Source organism: Ochotona curzoniae, unplaced genomic scaffold, assembly GCF_017591425.1.
Source record: "Ochotona curzoniae isolate NIBS_2020 unplaced genomic scaffold, NIBS_Ocur_1.0 contig_2692, whole genome shotgun sequence".
NCBI classification, from domain to species: domain Eukaryota; kingdom Metazoa; phylum Chordata; class Mammalia; order Lagomorpha; family Ochotonidae; genus Ochotona; species Ochotona curzoniae.
The window spans coordinates 10,970,544-10,991,497 of NW_024465556.1; the positions used below are offsets into that span (position 1 = coordinate 10,970,544).

At 36.7% G+C, this 20,954-nt stretch overlaps 1 protein-coding gene across 1 annotated transcript in view; it reads right to left on the bottom strand.

Moving 5' to 3' along the window:
* The window catches only part of JMJD1C (jumonji domain containing 1C), a 173,104-nt gene that overhangs the window by 65,156 nt on the left and 86,994 nt on the right, over window positions 1-20,954 (bottom strand). The window contains exon 3 of the mRNA XM_040976042.1: window positions 13,673-13,786. Within this exon, the coding sequence (XP_040831976.1) occupies window positions 13,673-13,786 (114 nt within the window). The remainder of the gene's footprint in view (window positions 1-13,672; window positions 13,787-20,954) is intronic.

Below are 20,954 nucleotides of genomic sequence, written 5' to 3' on the forward strand. Positions count from 1 at the left end.
AACAGGAAAAGCAAAACTTTTTAAAGAAATGAGAAGAAAAGAAATCCATCCTTTCTGAGATGCTTATGTATTGCCTCTGAACTTCACAATGGATAACAGCTTAAATGAATTTCAAGGCTAAAGACATACAGGAGGGTTTTGGAGCAGAGGTACCACATGTTAATCCTCAGCCTTGTGGTACCAACATACCATATGGGTGCCGGTTCATGTTCAGGTTGCTTCACTTTCTATCCAGCTCTCTGCTCATGACCTAACAAAGCAGCAGAGGACGGCCCAAGTCCTTGGGCCCCGTACTCATGTGGGAGACCAGAAACAGGCCCATGGTTACCAGCTTCAGATCAGCTAAACTCAGGTCACTGCGGCCACATGGGGAGTGAAGCAGTGGATGGAAGACCTTCTCTAGCTCTGTAAAATCTGGTTTCCAAATAAGAAATAAAGTCATTCTATTTACAAATCAAGCTCCCATCCCTTTTTAAAAGATTTATTTATTTATTTTTATTGGAAAGGCATACAGAGAGGAAGAGACAGAGAGGAAGATCTTCCGTCCAATGGTTCACTCCTCAAGTAACTGCAACAGCTGGAGCTGAGCCAATCAGAAGCCAGGAACCTCTTCCAGGTCTCCCAAACGGGTGCAGGATCCCAAGGATTTAGGCCATCCTCGACTGCTTTCCCAGGCCACAGGCAGGGAGCTGGATGGGAATTGGGGCTGCTGGGATTAGAACTGGCGCCCATATGGAATCCCAGCGCGTTCAAGGTGAGGACTTTGACCTCTACGCTATTGTGCAGGGCCAAAACAATTCCCTTTTGATATGCCTGTAAAAGTAACAGAAGATGGCCCAAGAATTTGAGTGCCTGCCACCATTTTGGACACCTGATTAGAGTTCTTAGCTTCTGGCTACAGCCTGGCTTTGCCCCAGCTGCTTTGGCCAGATGTGGAGTGAATCAACGAAAAGAAGCTCTCTCTACTATAACTGCTTTTCAAATACATCTTAAAAACTAAAAATCATATATTCAACTTTTATTTATCCCCGTAATTAAATTATTGACTTATAAAATTCTCATGACTAGGTCTAGAGTTTTATATATATAGCTATAGCTATAGCATGCAGATTTTGAGGAGGAAGCATAGCCACTGTAATTATTGGAAAAGAATGGTATGGAATAGCATTTGTGGTGCTATGAGTTAAGCCTCTGTCTGCAATGCCAGGCTAGGTCCCCATTATTATGACGGCAAGGCAGCAGCAGATGGCCAAAAACCTTGGGCTACACCCAAACGGGAGACCTAAAATAAGCTCCGGGCTTCGGCATGATCCTGGCGTACCCTCAGCCTTTTTGGCCATTTGGGAAGTGAACAAGCAGAAGGAACAGCTGTTTTTGTGTTTCTCTCCCTCTCTCTAACTCGGTCTTCAATAACTCCATTCCCAATAAAGCTTTTTTTTTTTTTAATTTTGAAAAGTACAGAAATACTTAATTCATGGAAAACAAAAGTTTATCTAATTACATAAACTTTTTAACATTATGAATATTTTTATGATATACATTTTCAGTGAACTTTTTGATGACCTCCTGGCACAGATGTGGATGAAACTAGAATAGTTACTGTGGAAAAAAGTTTGCCTGCTCTTTGCAGCAACTTAGCATAAAACAATCATTCTTGCAATTCTAATTCTAGGTATATAAACCAAAGAACTGAAAAAAATATTTACACACCAATGTTTCTAAAAGTATTACCCATAATAATAAAGTAGAAATAATCCAAGTATCCATCAATAGATAACACATTCACACAAAATGGAGTACTTACTATTCAGCCACTTAAAGTACTGATATTTTAACATGTAGCTTAGCCAATATTTTGATATTTTGTAGTGAAATTAAATTTTTATGAAAAGACAAGTAGTACATGTTTCCACTTAGGTGAAGTACCTAGAACAGGCAAATTTATAACCAAAGAAAGATAGAGGTTGCCAGAGGTTTTTGGAAGGAGAAAAGGAAACAGGAAATGGGAAGTCTTACTTAATGAGCAATTTCTGTTTATGATGATGACAAAATTCTAGAAAAGGATAGTGGTAATGGTTGTACAATATTGAGAATGTAGTTAATGGCACTGAAATGAGCACTGAAAACAGCTAAAACATTAAGTGTTACCGTTTAATTCTTTTAAACCAATACTTTACTCCCCTTCTCAATAAGGACAATAAAAAGTAGATGTAACTGGAAAATCCACAATTATTTACTATTTTACTTAATTTCATATATTTAATCAATCTTGTTATCCTACTGGCTTAGCTAATTTATATTACTCTTGATAAGATGCAAGGGTCACCTAGTCTAGGACTAGGGATATCTCCTCTACACCTCTCCGACAAACCAGTGAGTATTCCATTTACCTCCTGGGTTTCTGTTACTTCAGACTTTTTACCTGAATAATTTACATTCAGATTCTGTAGGATTTCTTCTGCTGGATTACAGGTTCTATGAAGGCAAGGCATTTCTATTCCTGACTACATGATACAACTAGTCACCAAACATTAACAATAAACATCTCTCAATTTGGATTATTTACTGCACTATTCTGATTTCAGTCTAAAGGCTAGGAAGTTTTGGATTTTAAAGACAAACATTTAAGTAAGAGACTGACAAAGTTTCATTTTAAAGTACTTTCAAGTTTAATTGAATAAAAGCAGGTCTTAAGGATATCACTAGGCACAAGAAACAGAATCAAAAAAAAAAAACAAGAAGCCTTTTTCTTTAAATTTATCAGGATTTTCTACTAGGAAACAAATGAATTTGAAAATAACGTAAAGATCTAGAATAAACCTTGATGTTAGTGTGTGCAATAAAATGTGAAGGCAATAAAATAAAAAAAAAAACAGATTCAATTTTAGGAGAGGCCAACTATACTAAAAATAACAAAGTATCATTTGACATTTGATGGTTAACAAAGCAGGGTGATTAGTGCTGTGATGTACGTCAATAAAAAGGGCTCAGATTACATTTTGGCTCTTCCTAGTTACCTGAAGAGAGACAACAAGTTACAACCATCCTAATCATCACCTTTTTTGGGCAGCAGGGCGGGGGGGGGGGGCGGGGGGGCGGGGAAGAAGCCTATAAAAATTACTACTGGGCGTTGGCATTGTGGTACAGTGAATTGAGTTGCTTCCTGCAGTGCAAGCACCCAAGGCATCCCAGTTGGGTGTGTGCTCAAGCCCTCAGGTCCCAATTCCTCCATTTCTGATGCAGTTCCCTTCTAAGGCACCTGAAAAAGCAGCTGAAGAGCTTGGGCTCCTGCACCCACACAGGAGACCTAGACTTCAACGTGGCCAAGCCCTGAGAGTAGAGACCAGCTGGAAAGTCAATCACCAGATCAAAGATCTCTGGCTCTCCTCTAACTATGCCCTGAACACTTTTTAAAAAAATTACTACTTTAGGGTCCAGAGCAGTGGCTTAGTGGCTCAAGTCTTTACCATGAATGCGCCAGATCCCATAGGGGCGCAGGTTCTAATCCTGGCAGCCATGCTACTGTGGCCACTTGGGAAGTGAACCAGCGGATGAAAGATCTTTCTCTCTGTATATCTGACTTTAAAAAAAAATTTAAAAATGTAGTCACAAGAATAAGAAGAGATCAGCAAATTTTCTAGCATATGATCATAGCAGATTTGGGACCAGGAAAGAATTATTGTAGTAACTTAGTTTTAATCCAAGTATTGCAGAACAGCTTGTATTTGGGCCAAATTTCAGTCAAAATAACATATTCTCTCACTCCACAAATACATTTTCAACAGCAAGTTCTGCAACTGATTTTTTTTTTTATTGGAAAGGCAGATATACAGAGAGGAGGAGAGACAGAGAAGATCTTCCACCCCTAAGTGATTGCAACGGCTGGAGCGAAGCCAATCCAAAGCCAGGAGCCAGGAGCTCTTCTGGGTCAACCATGCGGGTGCAGGGTCCCAAAACTTTGAGCCGTCCTAGACTGCTTTCCCGGGCCACAAGCAGGGAGCTGGATGGGAAACGTGGCTGCTGGGATTAAAACTTGCGCCCATATGGGATCCTGCCGAGTTCAAGGCAAGGACTTTTAACCACTACGCTATAGCGCCGGGCCCTGCAACTGATTTTTAAAAAATCAAATGAAAACCACCTTTTTAAAAATGGCAGCAGATATGAATGTACCTGGATACACTGCAGCTCTAATTTATAAAATAGCAATGGGTACTTTCATAGCCACTTTTGAAATTGTGGCTATATAAAATCAAATAAGTGTGATAGAAGGAGCACTTAAACAAAATGTAGAGCAAATACTAAATATAAACACAGACCAACTTTAAATTTAAAAAAAAATCAAATAAGGAAGTATGGTAACATTGTTTAGTTATAGGTTCCCCTTTTCTTGTTGTACATCCTAGTATTCAGGCTTCAGCTTGGCTCTACAATTGCAAGCTGTCACTTTTGACTAGAAATGGAATGAAGCCAAGTACTACACAATAGCTGCTTCCTGCTCTGGGCCCATCTCCTAGACCACCCCCAGGCCATGCCTGCACAGATGCTAACCCTACCAAGCCAATAATTTGCTGGGAGTCAGTTCAGTTATGGCTATGATCTTGTATTTTTGGCACAGTGTACATGCCATAAATGCACTGTTCACATCTCACTTACTTTATGTCAACAAAGCACCCGTAAATTGCAATCAAATGATATTAATGGAAGTGACACTGAAAGGGAAGATATATATGAAAACTAAGGGAGTAACTGGCAATATGTTTAACACCTGCCAACACCAGAAACAGAAAAATGGAGAACAGAAATTTTTAAAGCATGTTAACCCAAATAATCCTGTTACAAATTTTGCAGAACTTCTGATTTGCATCTGACACTAACTTAAAAGTCATCTTTCTGGACAAATTAATTTTCAGTTGGGTTTTTAACCCAACCCAGAGCCTAAATTATTAGATTGGGTTAATGTTGGTATGAAATGCTCGAACATCTACCTTAAGTTCATACAATTAGTACACTAACAGCTGGGAAACAATTTCCACAGTTAAGTAGCACAATTTGTTATGATCAATGGTTAAAGGATTATACCCACAAACCCTATCTTCAGAGCCAAACAATAACAAAGTTCAAACTTGTGAGATACGAAGAAGTACTGGTAGCAAGTATCTTGAGTTTTCCTTAGAAAAAAGGTGTTATGTTTAGAAAAAGCAAATATCAATAAAGGACTCTGTAATTCTTTTTTCTAATATTTTCTTAAAGTAACAGTTCAAAAAATCAATGTGAAATCTTACCTACACATGATTCATTAAGAAAAAAGGAAAGGGAAAGGGAAAGGAAAAAAGAAAGCCACACATAGGCAGCAAACGGCACAACTAGGAATTAAAGTCCTGTTTATTGGCCTGGCGTTGACAGCTAAGAGGCTAAATCCCTGCCTTACATCCACCAGGATCCCATATGGATGTGTCCCAGCAGCTCTACTTCCCATCCAGCTCCCTGCCTGTGGCTTGGGAAAGCAGTTGAGGATGGCCCAAAGCCTTGGGACCTGCACCCACATGGGAGACCTGGAGGAAGTTCCTCGTTTTGGATCAGCTCAGCTCCAGCCATTGCAGCCACTTGGGGAGTAAACCAGCAAACAGATCTTTCTATCTCTCCTTCTCTCCATAACTCTCTCTTTCCCATAAAAAAAAAAAAATAAATCTTAAAAAGAATCAACTCAGTCTTTCCAATATTTAACTATACTTCCAATGTTGTTATAAAGATGGTTAGTCTGTCAACTACTTCCTGTGCTTAGCAATCCTTCCCCTCCTTCATCTGACTCCATCACACGACATCTACTACGACATCTACAGTACAGCAGTCCGTTCTCTAGCTGTTCCACAAATCTACTGTTTTGTCCTTTCTGCCAATGTCTGCCAATACTCTCCACCACCCTTTTTCACTTCCATCTCTGTTCAAATGAACCTCATTCAAGTTTTACTTCCTTCAGAGACTTCTTCATTCATGTCAGTTTCTAGTGATTTCTATCTTTGTACTCCTAAAGTCTTCACTATGGATTTTTGCTCTCCAAATCAGGTGTACTTCAAGGCAGTTTTCTTAAAATATTAGTTCTTGTCACTGATTTTTTAATAACTCCCTGTTAGGTAAGCTTTTTATTAACTTTTTAAAATACATTAAAGCAAACAACAGGCTGTTGTGACTGGGAAAACCACAATATTTAAATAAAAATAAATGAAGTTGATCTGGAAATTTCAAAAGCCAAATATTTCAAATGTTAATGGTACATCAAAGGGAAGTAGAGCCTAAGCATTAAGTTGCTATTTAGTGACTTCTTCCTGGAGAATCATTGAGCTGAAAATCAATGGAACCCTAAGAGCGCTAGACTCTAGAGTTCTGGTCTCTCTACCTCAATTACAGCAGATACTTGGATTCCTGTAAAAATATTCCAGGGCCCGGTGGCGTGGCTCAGCGGCTAAAGTCCTTGCCAGGATCTCATATGGGCGCCGGTTCTAATCCTGGCAGCTCCACTTCCCATCCACTTTCCCTGCTTGTGGCCTGGGAAAGCAGTCAAGGATGGTCCAAAGCCTTGGGACCCTGCACCTGTGTGGGAGACCCAGAAGAGGTTCCTGGTTCCCGGCTTCGGATCGGCGTAGCATCGACTGTTGCGCTCACCTGAGGAGTGCATCATTGGATGGAAGATCTTCCTCTCTGTCTCTCCTCCTCTCTGTATATCTGACTTTCCAATAAATAAATAAATCTTTTTAAAAAAAATATTCCAAAATGATATTTTTCACATGTCACTTTATACTCAATGGAAAAAAGCACATAATGAAAAAATACAAATGTGCTTACAGAAACAGGAATGAAGAAAATTCTGAAGAAAAAGAAAAGCCTGTAAAAAAGTCATGTGATGCTGTTTACTTCCTTCTCTAAACTATTAGCATTAGTAGCACCCTGAAGGAATGCTAAGCTTATAAGCCAAACACCAATCAACCAGCTGTTCAAGCTCTATTGGTGCATCATTTTATCAAATGTCTTATTGGACAAGATGTAACATTTGCTTAGCAACAACCACAAAGTAGTTAAATGGTCACTATGGCTTACTGATAGCTAAATGTCACCTTATTTTATCTCATCCACATTACAATGCAATTGCAAACTTCACAGAACAATAATTTAAAAAAAAACAAGGAAAAATGCATGTGCTTGTGTACTAAACTACACTCCTTAAAACTACTGCTAATCTATCTAAGCAAAATGTTTAAGCTATTTTTAGTAAACCAGATGTATTAAGCAATCACTGCCCCAGGGATATTCTGAAAAACCACAGGCAAAACATTACATGATCAATGATGAAAAAATTATGGGCTAAAATGGATTCACATTGGCCTAACAATTTAAATCACTAAAATACTAAATAAACAAATACTGATTTGACGTATTTCAAACACATTAAATTAACTTGACAATGTAAGATTCTTTGCTGACCAAGTCTTTAAGTAATCTTCAGTCCTGGTCCTAAAGAAATACTAAGTTTCGTTCTACTTCCTTTTCCTGCCTCTCACCAATTCAGAATTGCATCTAGTATTGAGTAAAGATGTTCAACGTTGCCTAATGCCCCACCAACCTACAATGACAGAAACTGTAATAGTCACCATATTCCCAAAGAAATAGAAACTATGGTTTGGGAATTTAATTCAGTATAAAACTAATGGAAATTAAAAGAATAAGAGAAACAATTATTAGTAGTTTAACCTCTAAATCTATCATTATTAAAGAGTCATTTAGGATCAATCTTTCAAGAGTAGAATTTTTAACTATTTATTTTTTGGAAAACACTCCAATACAATAACTAATTTTTAATAAACAATGAAATAAAAGGAAACATAATACACATTCCAGATTAAATTGCCAAAGATTTTAGTTAGTGTCCTTTGTAGTATTTCATCATTACCTTTAAAAGCAAAGAGAACTGTGATCCCTAGAAAACCCTGACTAACAGGTCACATCCAGCCAGATTGATGAGTCATCTACAACTTTCAAGTAAGAAAAAATCTCTTCTATATCCTCCATGCAGCAACCAACCTGATAAATGCAGGTGTGATCATGATCAAAGGCCAAAAACCATGATAAAATGATTTCAAAATCATGCCAAAAGTCAAACATTCCATTTTGATCACAATGAGATCGAAACTGCAATCCAATTTACTGGGATGTTTTTTGGAACTTCTGTAACTTCACAAAGTATAGTAACAACTTACCATAAAAATTATCTTTCAAAGCATTAACATTTTCTCCTTCTGCTGAGGACACAGCACAATCTCCAGAGTTGCCTCCTCATTCCTCTCCTTTTTCCCATCCCCCTGTACTTCAAAGAAAGCTAACTGCAGTCAGGTATGATCAGGAGTGAAGCAGCAGAAACGTATTTGCCTGCACAAGCAAGCCATGTCACTTAAGTGACCTAATTAATACACAGTCATTATATATATGTGAGTTGTTACTTAAATTTCTTTCCTCAATAGAACTGCTTTCCAAAATACTAAAAATTGTAATAGTTGCACTCTGGAACACTCAGGTATATCTCACCTAAAATGTTAACTACAGACAAATCTCACACACTCAGAGAGCAACAAAAAGGATCTAAACAAGCATCTTAATGAAAAGACTAGTAAAACAGAGTCATGTTCATCATTTATTAGCTATTACCTTACTGCATATCTATATAGTATCATGATGAATAAAAAAATGTAACTAGTAACTAAATGGAACATACTGCTACAGAACAAATACTATGAAGGGAAAAAAAGTAATAGACAAAAGCTCTCATTCAGTTACATTCCGAGCATCATTTCTGAGCCCTTAAACTTATGTGTAGTCATAAATCTAGACCAAAAAATTACATAGTAAATGCTCATTTCAAACAGACTTGTGGTAGGCTTCATAGTCTGGTAAGTCATTGTGGACGTGGAGGTTAAGTTGTTTTAATACTCTACTTGGGATCCAGCTTTCTGCTAATGCATCATAGGAAGTGGCAGATGATGGGTTCAATTCCATGGGCCCAAGGCAGATGGAATTCTGAGTTCTTGGCTTTCACCTGTCCTAGGGCTGGTTATTGTAGGATTTGGGGACTGAACCAGCAGGTCTCTTTTCTCAAGCTGCTTGAACTGAACTAAAAAGTTTCTGGAGCAGGTGTTGTGGCACGGCTGTGAGCATCCCCCATCCATGTAACAGTACTAGCCTCACAACTTTTCATCCAACTCCCTTCTAGTGCACACCAGATAATGGTTCAGGAAATTCAGGTCCTGCTACCCAAGTGGAAAACAGAAGGAGTTCTAGGTTCCTGGCTTCAACCAGACTCAAATTTTGCTGTTGAGGCCATTTGATAGTGACCAAGTGAATGAATATTTTTATCGCTTGCTGTCACTCTGCCTTCCAAATAAAACAAAAAGTAGCATCAATATTCAAAAGCAACTTCCTTATGAAACTCACAGAAGAAAAAAAAAAAGACCAAAAGTTTATTCAGATGTACAGAAAATCCTTTTGATTTACACAAGACAATCCTAAGATTAAGTTAAGTCAAAACCCATGAGATTTACAATATAGTGACATGTACTACTGGATTAGAGAAAAGCATTCTGGAAGTAAACTGTTTTAATCATATAAGCTCTAAAGTTCTTTGCTTTTTGTAGAATAAGCTTGTATTGAAGCAGGTATAGTGGTGCTGCAAGTAAAACAACGGCCTTATGTGTAAGTTGGGTTCAAGTGCTGCTTGCTTTACTTCTGATCTAGCTCCCTAAACCTAGGAAAGCAGTGCAGGAAAGCCAAGGTACCTAGGCCATTGTATTTACATGGGACAACGAGAAGCTCCAGAATCCTGTTGGGCCTGGTCTAGCCTGGGCCATTGTGGCCATTTAGGAGTAAACCAGCAAATGGAACATTGCCTCTCTTCTCTGTAAAAAGTCCATATTTCGTAAAGCATAGTAAACTAAATTGAACCATCTTAGATTTCTGGAGCAAATATTAACGAAAAGCACAAAAGATTTAGAATCTTACAAAAATATTTTTATATGAATGCATTTCAAAAAGCTCACAGGGGTAGCCATTTAAGCACAGCAATTAAGGTACCTCTCGTCCCCCACATCACATATCTTAGTCTGGCTTCCACAGCTAACTCCTCAACCCCTGATCCAGTTTCCTGCTAACGCACCTGAGTCTTAGACTTCTCCCTTTGGCCTGCCACAGTCTAAGCTACTGCAAACTTTTGGAGAATGTACCAGCAGAGGAAGATTTCACTTATCTCTGTCTGTTTTTCAAGGCATTTACATTTTTAAAAGTTCACAGAAAATGGAATTTTAAAAGACATGCTTATTCTGATGCCAAAAATCTTTTTAAAAATCCACACAAAGGGCCCAGCATGGTAGCCTAGTGGTAAAAGTCCTTGCCTTGCATGCACCAGGATCCCATATGTACTATAGTTCTAATGCTGGCACCTCTATTTCCCATTAAGCTCCCTGGCTTGCAGCCTGGGAAAGCAGTTGCGGATGCCCCAAAGCCTTGGGACCCTGTACCTGTGTGGGAGAGCTGTAAGAAGATCCGGGCTCCTGGCTTCAGACTGGCACAGTTCCAGCTGTTGTGGCCGCTTGGGGAGTGAATGAATCATTGGATGGAACTTTCCAGGTATGTGATTGTATAATAAAAATATATAAATCTTTAAAAAAAAATCCATACACAGACTCAGAAATAATTTTTTAAATTTTAGAAGGAGAGAGAAAAATAGAACTGGAAGGTAAGTTCCCATCCACTATTTCACTCCTCAAATGTTCGCATTAGCCAGGGTTCAACACTTGTGGTTTTGTAACCCACAACTCAACTACTGGGCCAATGTCTGCCACCCAGCATATTTACATGTTTTTCATCAGCTCTGAAGTAACCTCATGCTTTTAATCTTGATTGGGGAAAAGAAATTACAGACACACATATACTTAACTGTGGAGCAGAACAGGGCAGGGCGGGGTGGGTTAGGGTGGGGATATTTACCACAGCAATTAACACACTGCTTGGGATAGCTGTTCTCTTCTCTGTAAGGCCTGGTACTCTCCAGAGTCTGGTCTCCACTTGTGATGGCAGCTACCTGCTAATGAATGCCTTGGGAAGCAGCAGATGATGGCTGCTTGGGTCCTTAACACACATGAGGGTACCTGGGCTAATTTCAAGGATCCTGGTTATGGTCTGGCCCAGCTCAGTTGGGGACATTTGGAAGGTATAACAGCAGATAGAAGATTTTTTGTGTCTTTCAAATAAAATCACAACTTAAAAATGTTGTAAAAAAAAATGCACATATACGGGCCCGGCAGCGTGGCCTAGCGGCTAAAGTCCTTGCCTTAAACATGCCAGGATCCCATATGGGCGCCGGTTCTAATCCCGGCAGCTCCACTTCCCATCCAGCTCCCTGCTTGTATCCTGGGTAAGCAGTTGAGGAAGGCCCAAAGCCTTGGGACCTGCACCCGTGTGGGAGACACAGAGCAGCTCCGAGCTCCTAGCTCCTGGCTTTGGATCAGCGCAGCACCAGCCGCTGCACTCACTTGGGGAGTGAATCAGCAGCTGGAAGATCTTCCTCTCTGTCTCTCCTCCTCTGTACATATGCCTTTCCAATAAAAATAAATATTTTAAAAATGCACATATACAAAAGCTCTATGGCAATAAACTACTTCTAAAATTCATAATAAATTCTCAGATAAAAGTATATAGGTCTTAAAACAAGTACCCCTAACAAGTTCCTTCTGATCTTTTGAAACTGAGAATTCACCTTTTTTTTGAGGAAATTTTAAAAAAGGTCAGAATGTCAAAAGAATCACTTCTCCCCTGGAAGATACAGTATTATTCTCAGCCTGAGGTCACCTTCCACATAGATTAGTGTAAACAGCCTAATAACAAAGACGATCACAATCCATCTTTCCTAGTTGATAAGAATCCTTACAACAGTTTGAAAATGTTAGGGAAAAAATTTTGTTAGCATATTCTTCCTACCATAATTTTAAATAAACATATAGATTTTTAGGCAATCTGGCAAGAGTTTATTTTTAAAACCAATTTCTACACCACAATTTCACTTCTCTAAATGAAGTCCAATCTGAAACTTACAAAGGGGTAACAACACAAAACAAAATGAAGCATCCTGATGCTTCCCCTTGGTTTCACCTGGATTCACCTACTAAAACCTATACTAAGCTAAAAGGCATTAGCAATCAGAAACAAAATGAAAGTGAGGGGAAAGTTTGAACACATTCATTGTGAGACTGGAATTTACTGTGAGTTTCTAACTATAAATATTATGAAGATCGTAGCCCAATAACACAAGAAACTAGGTCATTTGAAGACTAAAGAAAAATAACACAGAATGATATTCATGGAAGAAACTAGCATCCTCAGGGCCCAGTGTGGTAGTCTAGTAGCTAAAGCCGGCACCCTACATGCACTGGGATCGCATATGGGAACTGTTTCTAATCCTGGTGGCCCCACTTCTCATCCAGTTCCCTGCTTGTGGCCTGGGAAAGCAGTGGAGGACAGCCTCCCTACACCCATGTGGGAGACATGGAAGAGGATCCAGGATCCAGGATCCAGGCTCCTGGCTTCAGATGGAGCAGCTCCAGCAGTTGCGGCCGCCTGGGGAGTGAATCAATGGATGGAAGTTCTTCTCTGTATATCTGACTTTCCAATAAAAATAAAATAAATCTTAAAAAAAAAAAAAAAAAAAAAAACTAGCATCCCATTTGAGAGACCCAACAGAACTATTCCACTGTCCTAAGTACAATCCCATGCACAAAAAATCACTAGTAATTGAAGCCCTGGTTGTTTCTACGGAAAAGACTCTACATTCCACTTTTTCAAGAACGCCTAACTAGTCTGAAATGAAATTTGCATTCTATCAGAAAAAAAATTTAGCTAATTCACTCATCCTTCCCTTCAAGTGTAATATATTTTAAAATATTTAAGAAACCTATAAAATAAGTAACCCACAGTTCAAAAATACAAAGTAAAATTGTTAGAAAAGATTGTACTTATCCTTTCAAATAATTATCACATTATTTCACATATTCAATCTGCAGTTCAAATATACAAATTTTAATTTACTTGCACCTTAAAAGTTAGCTTCACTAGAAATTTGGTGAAGTTGATACAATTTAAATCTAACAATCCATTAGAAAATAGTTTCCAGCACATTTATATTTAATTACCCAATTATTCAATTAGGGACAATCTCACAAGATTCCCTGAAAGACCACTACTCTGCTAAACTGAAACAAGTGCACATGGCAAAGGCTAATCTCATCTGATTACATTAATTGACCTAATTCTTAACTTCTAAGGTGGAGACAAAGATAATTTCCCCTCACATCTAACCTGTTATTTTCTAACAATGAGTATTATCAAGAATGTCAGGGACTTTGTTTTGTTCATTTTTAAAATTATAGCAACAAAAATTACTGCCTGGCTCAAAGTTTTCCGTATATATTTGTTGTTTGAATAAATAAATCAGTTAGTCTATGTTCAAATTAAATTTACTAACTGGGATCCTTCCACAAATAATGCTAACTTAAACTTAATATTTGAAAAGAATCAATATCCCAACATCAATTAAGTGTAATGAACAGTTAACTTTTAAATGTAATTTAAAATATCTTACCTGATAAGGCTGAAAGGCACTATCTTTAGTTAAAAAATCCAGTTGTTTATCTACAAGGAATTCTACTGCAGTGACTGAGCTGGGTATACTCTTTTCAACCAAGGGTTTGAAAGTCTGTCAAGAGGAAAAGCAGAGAGAAAAAATTTCTAATGGTTACTTTTTGTTATATCCTCAAACTATGAGTATCAATGTGATACTAATACAATGGCTATGGATAACAACTAATATTAATTTTCATATTATAATGTAACAGGTAATGTTCTTATCCATGACCCAATATCATGTACTTTCAAAATGGGATATAAACATTTTCCAACACATTAAGTTATAGTTTATGTTTAAAAAAGGTTATGATCAAATAAGCAGGAGAATAAAAATCCTGTTATACAGAAGCTGCTGCTGAAATAATTTTATTTAACCTCCTCTTTTTTATGGCTAATATTATGCTTTATAAAAAAGAATAGCTATGACTTCAATTCATGTTTTTACTAGCTCATTCACATTAAGATTTTTAATGATCAGCAAGCATCTGGTCTTTAACTCCACCCCTTGTACTCCCCACCCCAGCCCACAGCCTGAGCACAACTGAAAACTCCTGCCACTTCAAGGAAAGCAGCATAAACAGAGTAAAAAGATGTTGGTAATTAGTATTTCACAAAATGTACACTGCAGTAAAATTAAATTTCTGCTACTCTTAAATGTATCATTGGGCATTCATTTTAAAAGAGACTCATCTTTCACATAGAGGATTTCCTCATATCTTCCAGTGGGAGTTGAGAGGCAGGTATAAACAGGAAGAAAATAAGAACACCATCATGTATATATTTCTCTTTATAATTATTACAATTTATTTTCAAGTGTTTCAGTGAAGCTTGAATAAAAACCAACAATACAGTTTCAGAAGCTTGAAAATAAAAACAAAATTCTACCACCTTCAAAACATTCAAAGTCCAGGAAATACATTTAACAACCAACTCTGTTTCTAAATTACTCTAAGAAATCCTTTTCATTACAACTTAACTTTTGACACACATATCTAAAATTCTCAGGAGTTCTGCCTTTTTTTTTTTTTAAACATGTTTTAAAGAACTGTACCATCTTATTAACCACAACAAGCATACTCCATGGGAATTCTTCAAGATCTTTGGAATGGCTATCAAGGAGTTAATTTCTGTATTTAAACTTGTGAAAGGATTTCAAATTTGATTCCCTGCAGTCTGTAACAATGTTTTTTAAAAGATGAGAACACTTGAGAATAAAAAAATTTTAAAGTGCCTTAATCCTATTCCAGCTACACAATGAACTTACAAATCTTGTTTTCTTATTTATTACTTAAAAAAAACTACTCACTCTCAAAATTCATGCTTAGAAATTTTAATCACAGCAGCATCCTTCCTCTTATGCCTTAGCTTAACCTTTTAGGCACCACATGTTTATCAAAAATATTTTATTTGTGTAAGAAATCACATTTTCAAATATTATTTAACTATCCCTGCTACTGTTGCCATCTAATATTTTCCATTTGCCAAAAATAATTCCTACATTATCACTGCATCAAATTCAGTTGCTTTCTTTGACAAATGGTAAAGTTTGTAAGAAATCCAAGAGCATTTATGTAGGTATTTTAAAAATGCCTACTGCTACGTGATCAAGTGTAAAATGAAGAGATTAGTTCAGATGTTTTTTAGTATGGAAAACTAAAGTTTTTGCTAAAAACTCAGAACACTTCAAGAGGATTTTTAATCTTTGAAAATTATTTAACACCCTTTTTCTTTTCTAACAGTACCAAGTCAGGTCAAATTGTGAAGGTTAACAAAAAGGTCCAATTAGGTAGGATGTGAAACAGAAGTAAACTTCTCAAGTCTTCAGTGCCTCTTTCTTAGGCAAATAATACAGGTGGTTTGCATTTCCTATGAGACCTAGTCATTTTGTAATATGAAAAACATTCAGCTGAAAAGAACCTCTCAAAGCTCTGTTTTTCAAAGTAGGTCAGAGTTGTGGTGGTAAAATTCAACAGCTTGTAACTTAAATTACAAGTTAATTAGGAACAAAAGCCTCAGACTTTAGGTAAAAATAAAAAAAAAAAAAAAGAGTATCTGAAGTTTTTAAGGTATGTAACTGAAAGCCACTGGTGAAATTTGGCTATCAGAATGCAAATTAGAATGGCCAAATTTGAGAGCTCTTAAAGAATAAGGATGTACTTTAGACAAAAGTACTTTTAGTCATCCTCAAATGAAAAGGCATCTTATTTTTCAAATAATAAAAGTGCTACAAGTTGTAAATGATACACTGTAATTATAGTTAAACCACATTGCCATATGGGCCTGCTAAAAACTTTCATACTACTGGTTTAAAACTCAGCATATATTAACCTGAGCCACTGAGAATCTGTGTGATTTACCCCTACTTTATGAAAAAATGTTAGAAAGGGTGAACTGATGCAGCTAAAACTCTGATTTTAAATGCATATTAACAATGTAACCACTGTTAACTTGTACATAAGTGTAATATATTTCAGACTGTCATATTAGGTTAAAATGTGTTTAAATAAAAAGCAACTGGATCCCACAGCTTTTATGGAAAATCTTAGGTAAATATTTCAGGGGGTCTAGGTAAAGAAACTGGAACTGATGCATAACTAATAAAGGACTCCAAAAGATATATCTCATTCTATGAGGAACTTCCACAGCCTAAGGGGAAGCAATGAGCTACCATCTGATGAAAATCACACAAAAGTATGGTCTTAATCCACAAAAGACTTATTCAAATACCGAAAACGGCTTTGAAAATTACTAACTTAAAACTGAATATTTAGTTGGAACAAAAATAGTTTTCCCATTATTAATAGATTGCCAAGTTTTTTTTTTTTTTTTAAAGGCCATTTGTCAGTATTAACCGTACTTTAAAAATAGTCTAAAGCCAAAACAGAGCTGCGAGCCTGCATTTCTAGTAGGGCCTACCACACTATAGGAAGAATGCTTAGAACAACTGTATCCTGTTTGGGGCTCCACGCTGCACCACATTCCATTCACATGAGGAAGAAGCTAACAGATGAAGCCTCCCCGAAAAACATTTTGAAAATAAATCAGCTACAGTTCTCAAACACAACTCAGCTACTCAAATAAACTATGTTTAAGCTCACCATTTAACAGGAAGTTCATGGAGTTGATGTTTGCAGTCTGAGTTTCTCACAATCTCTGGTTAACACTGAACAATTCCTTTTTCAAGTTAAAAAGAAAAACAAACCCAGACTTATAAAATGTAAGATGACACAGAATTCACCAAGGTGAATAATCACACAGAAAACCACCTAACCAACATTTTATAAGTCAAGGTTTAGTCTTTCAAAAAAGAAAGAAAGGCTGGAGTGACTTGAAAGAACAAAGTCCAAATTCCCACCCAAGCAGGTCTATTGAAAAACACCATACTGTTAGAAAACAAGTTGGGGGTGGGGAGGGACTAAACCATGAAAAAAAAAATCACAAAACAAATACTCCCACTTCCCTTGAAACATTAGTCTAATTTTAAACACTTCTACCATAATACTTAAATGAATTAAACTCTAGCTATTAAATTGATCTTTGTCCAGTGCTATTAAATTACTACAAACACAGTAAACCTCTTTCTAGACAAATAAAAAACAATCAGAAATTTGTAAAACTTAAGAACACTGAGGTTAGGACTATAAAAGGCAGCAAGCGACCTTAATTCCTAAGACTAAGAAGCAAAACCAAATGTAAATTAAGACAAAAGAAAAAGAAAGCAGAAAAAAGACAAACCGTACTTTGTTCTTGAGAATTTGAAAGTATCTAAGAAATCCACGACAAGGCTTTAAAGGTCAATAAGTACAGCTGGCGTTTATATTTCGTTCTTGAGCAGTATATTTATTCTGGCATAATACTTCTTTAGTCTTCAAAATCACAAGCAAACAGCTTTCAAACCAGGCATTTCTGAGCCCTCTTGCAGCGGCGTCATTGTATAGGAAGAAAAGCCAAGACCACAGAATGAAGCAGAAGCTGTAACCTAACAAGTCTCCGACGAGCAAATGACGATTTTCTGTCTGCTCCGGCACAGCCAGGGCAGTGATGAGGATTACAACTCGCTCTTTGTCATCAGCACTGTGGTGTTAACGACTAAGAAATCCTGCAGCTGAAGCACCACTGCATCCTCCGATCTGGGTCAGGATAATTTCTCCCGAGGTCGCTTACATAACCAGTAAGATACTCCAAATAAAGAGAACAGCCATCCATCAGTTAGAGAAAGCCTTTCCCACTGTACTCCGCGTGGAAACACACTGCAGTAGCTTCCAACAGTGCAGACACCCAAATGAGAACGAGTACTTGGCTAAGGGCACACTGAGAGAAGGGAAGAGGCGGTGCTCTGTAAACTGTAACTAATCCGCCGTCACAGGTGCTGATGGAGTCACTTCCAGCACGAGTCACATTACTGGTGATTACTCATTTGGCTGCAGCCATAGAGACTGGCTCATAATTTTAACAACAGACAAAGACAGGCTAGTGGCTAGACTAAAAGCTCAAGTTTACTGTTTCCTTACTGTCTCCTTCAAACAGCAAAAACAAACATAAAGTTTTTTGCTTTCCAGATTTACTACGGTGAGAAAGTTAAAGAACATTTGTGAAATTAGCAAAAGGCATTAACATTCAGCCATCAAAAACACCTTCAGAATGTGTTCAAAGGGTTTATTAAGTTTAATAATTTTGCCTTAAATATTGTAGAAAATAAGATTATTTCAGAATAATTTCTATTTAACAGCCTGAGTACAATTAAATAGCATAACCAACAACCTCAGAAATTTTGCTCAAAACTGGCAATATTTATTTTTGCCATTTTTAAGTACTGCTGAAACAAGTTTTGTTCTTTACATAAGAAAAAATCTATACAGCTTTAAAAGACTGAATAATGTGTAAAACATTTTCTGGCCTCTTGTATTTTTCCTTATTATGTTTATCAACTCTTAAAGAGTTATGTTAACAGATATGTCAATAACTAACCATACGTAGATATCAGGCACCTGAAATAGTTAATTTCAACTGAGATGTGTAATGTATGCATAAAATACATAATATGAAAAAGAATAAAATATTTCATAAATAATTTCTGTTGGCTATAGAAAAATGTTATATATTGGATTAGAGGAAACAGTAAAATTTATTATATTTAAAGTTTTAATGTAAACACTGAAAACTGCAAAGTTACTGTAGTAGTAATTTTTTATGTTCTACAGCACATAGTATTACATTATGATAAAAGGCCACTTAGGAAATAAAGAAGCAGAGATAGAAACCATGATTCTGTGGCTTTATTCTAAACATCAAGTGATATCTAATATTTTCTAAAGTTTGTGGTTCAAAGAAGGAAAGCTGGCCATACATTCATTCAGTTGACCACGACTCTGTATTAAAATTCAACAGATATATTCTCAAATTTGTTATACAGTTACATGAAGAACACTAGAAAAATTATACAGTACTCTACACTGACACTGTGAAAACAGAACCATGAGAAAATTCTTTATATAGTTAAAAATAGTAATTATAAAGCCTCTTATTTTATACACATGCAGAGATCTTAATTTCTTTAAGCCTAAAAATTTCACATGAATTATATTACATATATAACTGCTTTGTACTTATTCCAACTGTATCTCTTTCGTTTCACAAACATCATATTAAATACTGAAAAAGGTACTTTCAATTTAGTACATGACTAAGTTGTACTTATGATAATCTAGTGTTTTGCTTTTGAAAATACCTTCCTTTAAGGATTCTATTCTAAAAATCTAAATAAATAGCTTTTATTTTATAAAACATCAGTGATAGGAAAATATTAACATTGTATTTTACAAGCAATATGTGATACTAAAATGTATCTTTGGCACAAAGTCTAATAATATATTCAATGCAATATTAAGCCACAGCTATCTTAATTCATTCATAATCACTTAAAAAACAAAATATACATGTGATTAAATTAATTCAATATCATGAATTGCCAGCAAAACAACCAGATAAATATGGCAGCCTAATTCTGACACACAAAGAACTATCACACAATCAACAAAGCTTGAGATTAAGCTATCAGATTTAAATTAAATTTTATATATTTCTGTGTTTCACCATATATCATAAAATATTACTATGTCACAGTATCTTATCATCTTATTTAGACTCTGGTCTGACTATGATAATACAAAGTTTTAGTTCTTTCAGAGCCAACACTGTATGGTAGCAGCTGGCTAGGCTGACCTTGGGACACCAGCGGGCCACATCCTGTATCAAAGCACCCAGTTCAAGCGCCATATCCTGTCTAAGTGCCAATACAAGTCCTGGAACTTCTGCTTTGGATCTAGCTTCCTGCTAATGTATTCTAGGAAGCCAGCTGATGAGGCCTATGTGAGAGGACCCAGATTGGAGTTCTGGGCTTCTGGCTTTAGCCTGGTCCAGCCTCAACTATTGCAGACCCTTGGAGATTCAATAAGAATGACCAAAGAGTGTGTGTGTGTGTGTGTATGTGTTTCAAATTAGAGGAAAAAGAATTAACAAAAAATTACCTTGCTTTGCCCATCAAGTACTACAGAATCAAACAGTATAGTTTAGTTTGGTTACTTAAGGATTTCAATTGATACATATATTCCTAGTAAAGTAGAAAATACATTTAAAAAATGTATATTTTTATTTGAAAGGCAGATTTACACAGAGAGAAGGAGAAGCACAAAGAGATCTTCCATTTGTTGGTTCACTCCCCAAATGTTTTCAACAGCCAGAGATGAACCATTCTGAAAGTAGGAGCTTCCTCCAGGTTACCCAAATGGGTGCAGGAGCACAGGATTTGGGCCCATTCTCCACTGCTTTACCAGGAACATGAGCAGAAAGCTGGACTGGAAGTGGAGCAGTAGCAACTCAAACTGGCATTGCATCTAGAGGCTTAACTCATTATGCCATAAAATTGGTCCCCAGTAAAATAAACATTCTACTCATATACACTCCATACAGGAGAACTGAATGTACAGAATTCCTATCTTTTTGCCTCATTCTTCCCTACTACTGTAGCTGAATCAGAGATGGGGACTCTTTCTGCTAACTAAAAAATTAATTTTACACTTGATCTTAGTAAAAGACTGAGAAGTGATTTAAAACTTAATTTAAAAAAGAAAAAAAAAGCATTTCAGGGCTCAGTGTGGTGGCCTAGTGGCTAACATACTAGCCTTAAACGCGCCAGGATCCCATATGGGCACAAGTTTTAATCCCAGCAGCTCCACTTC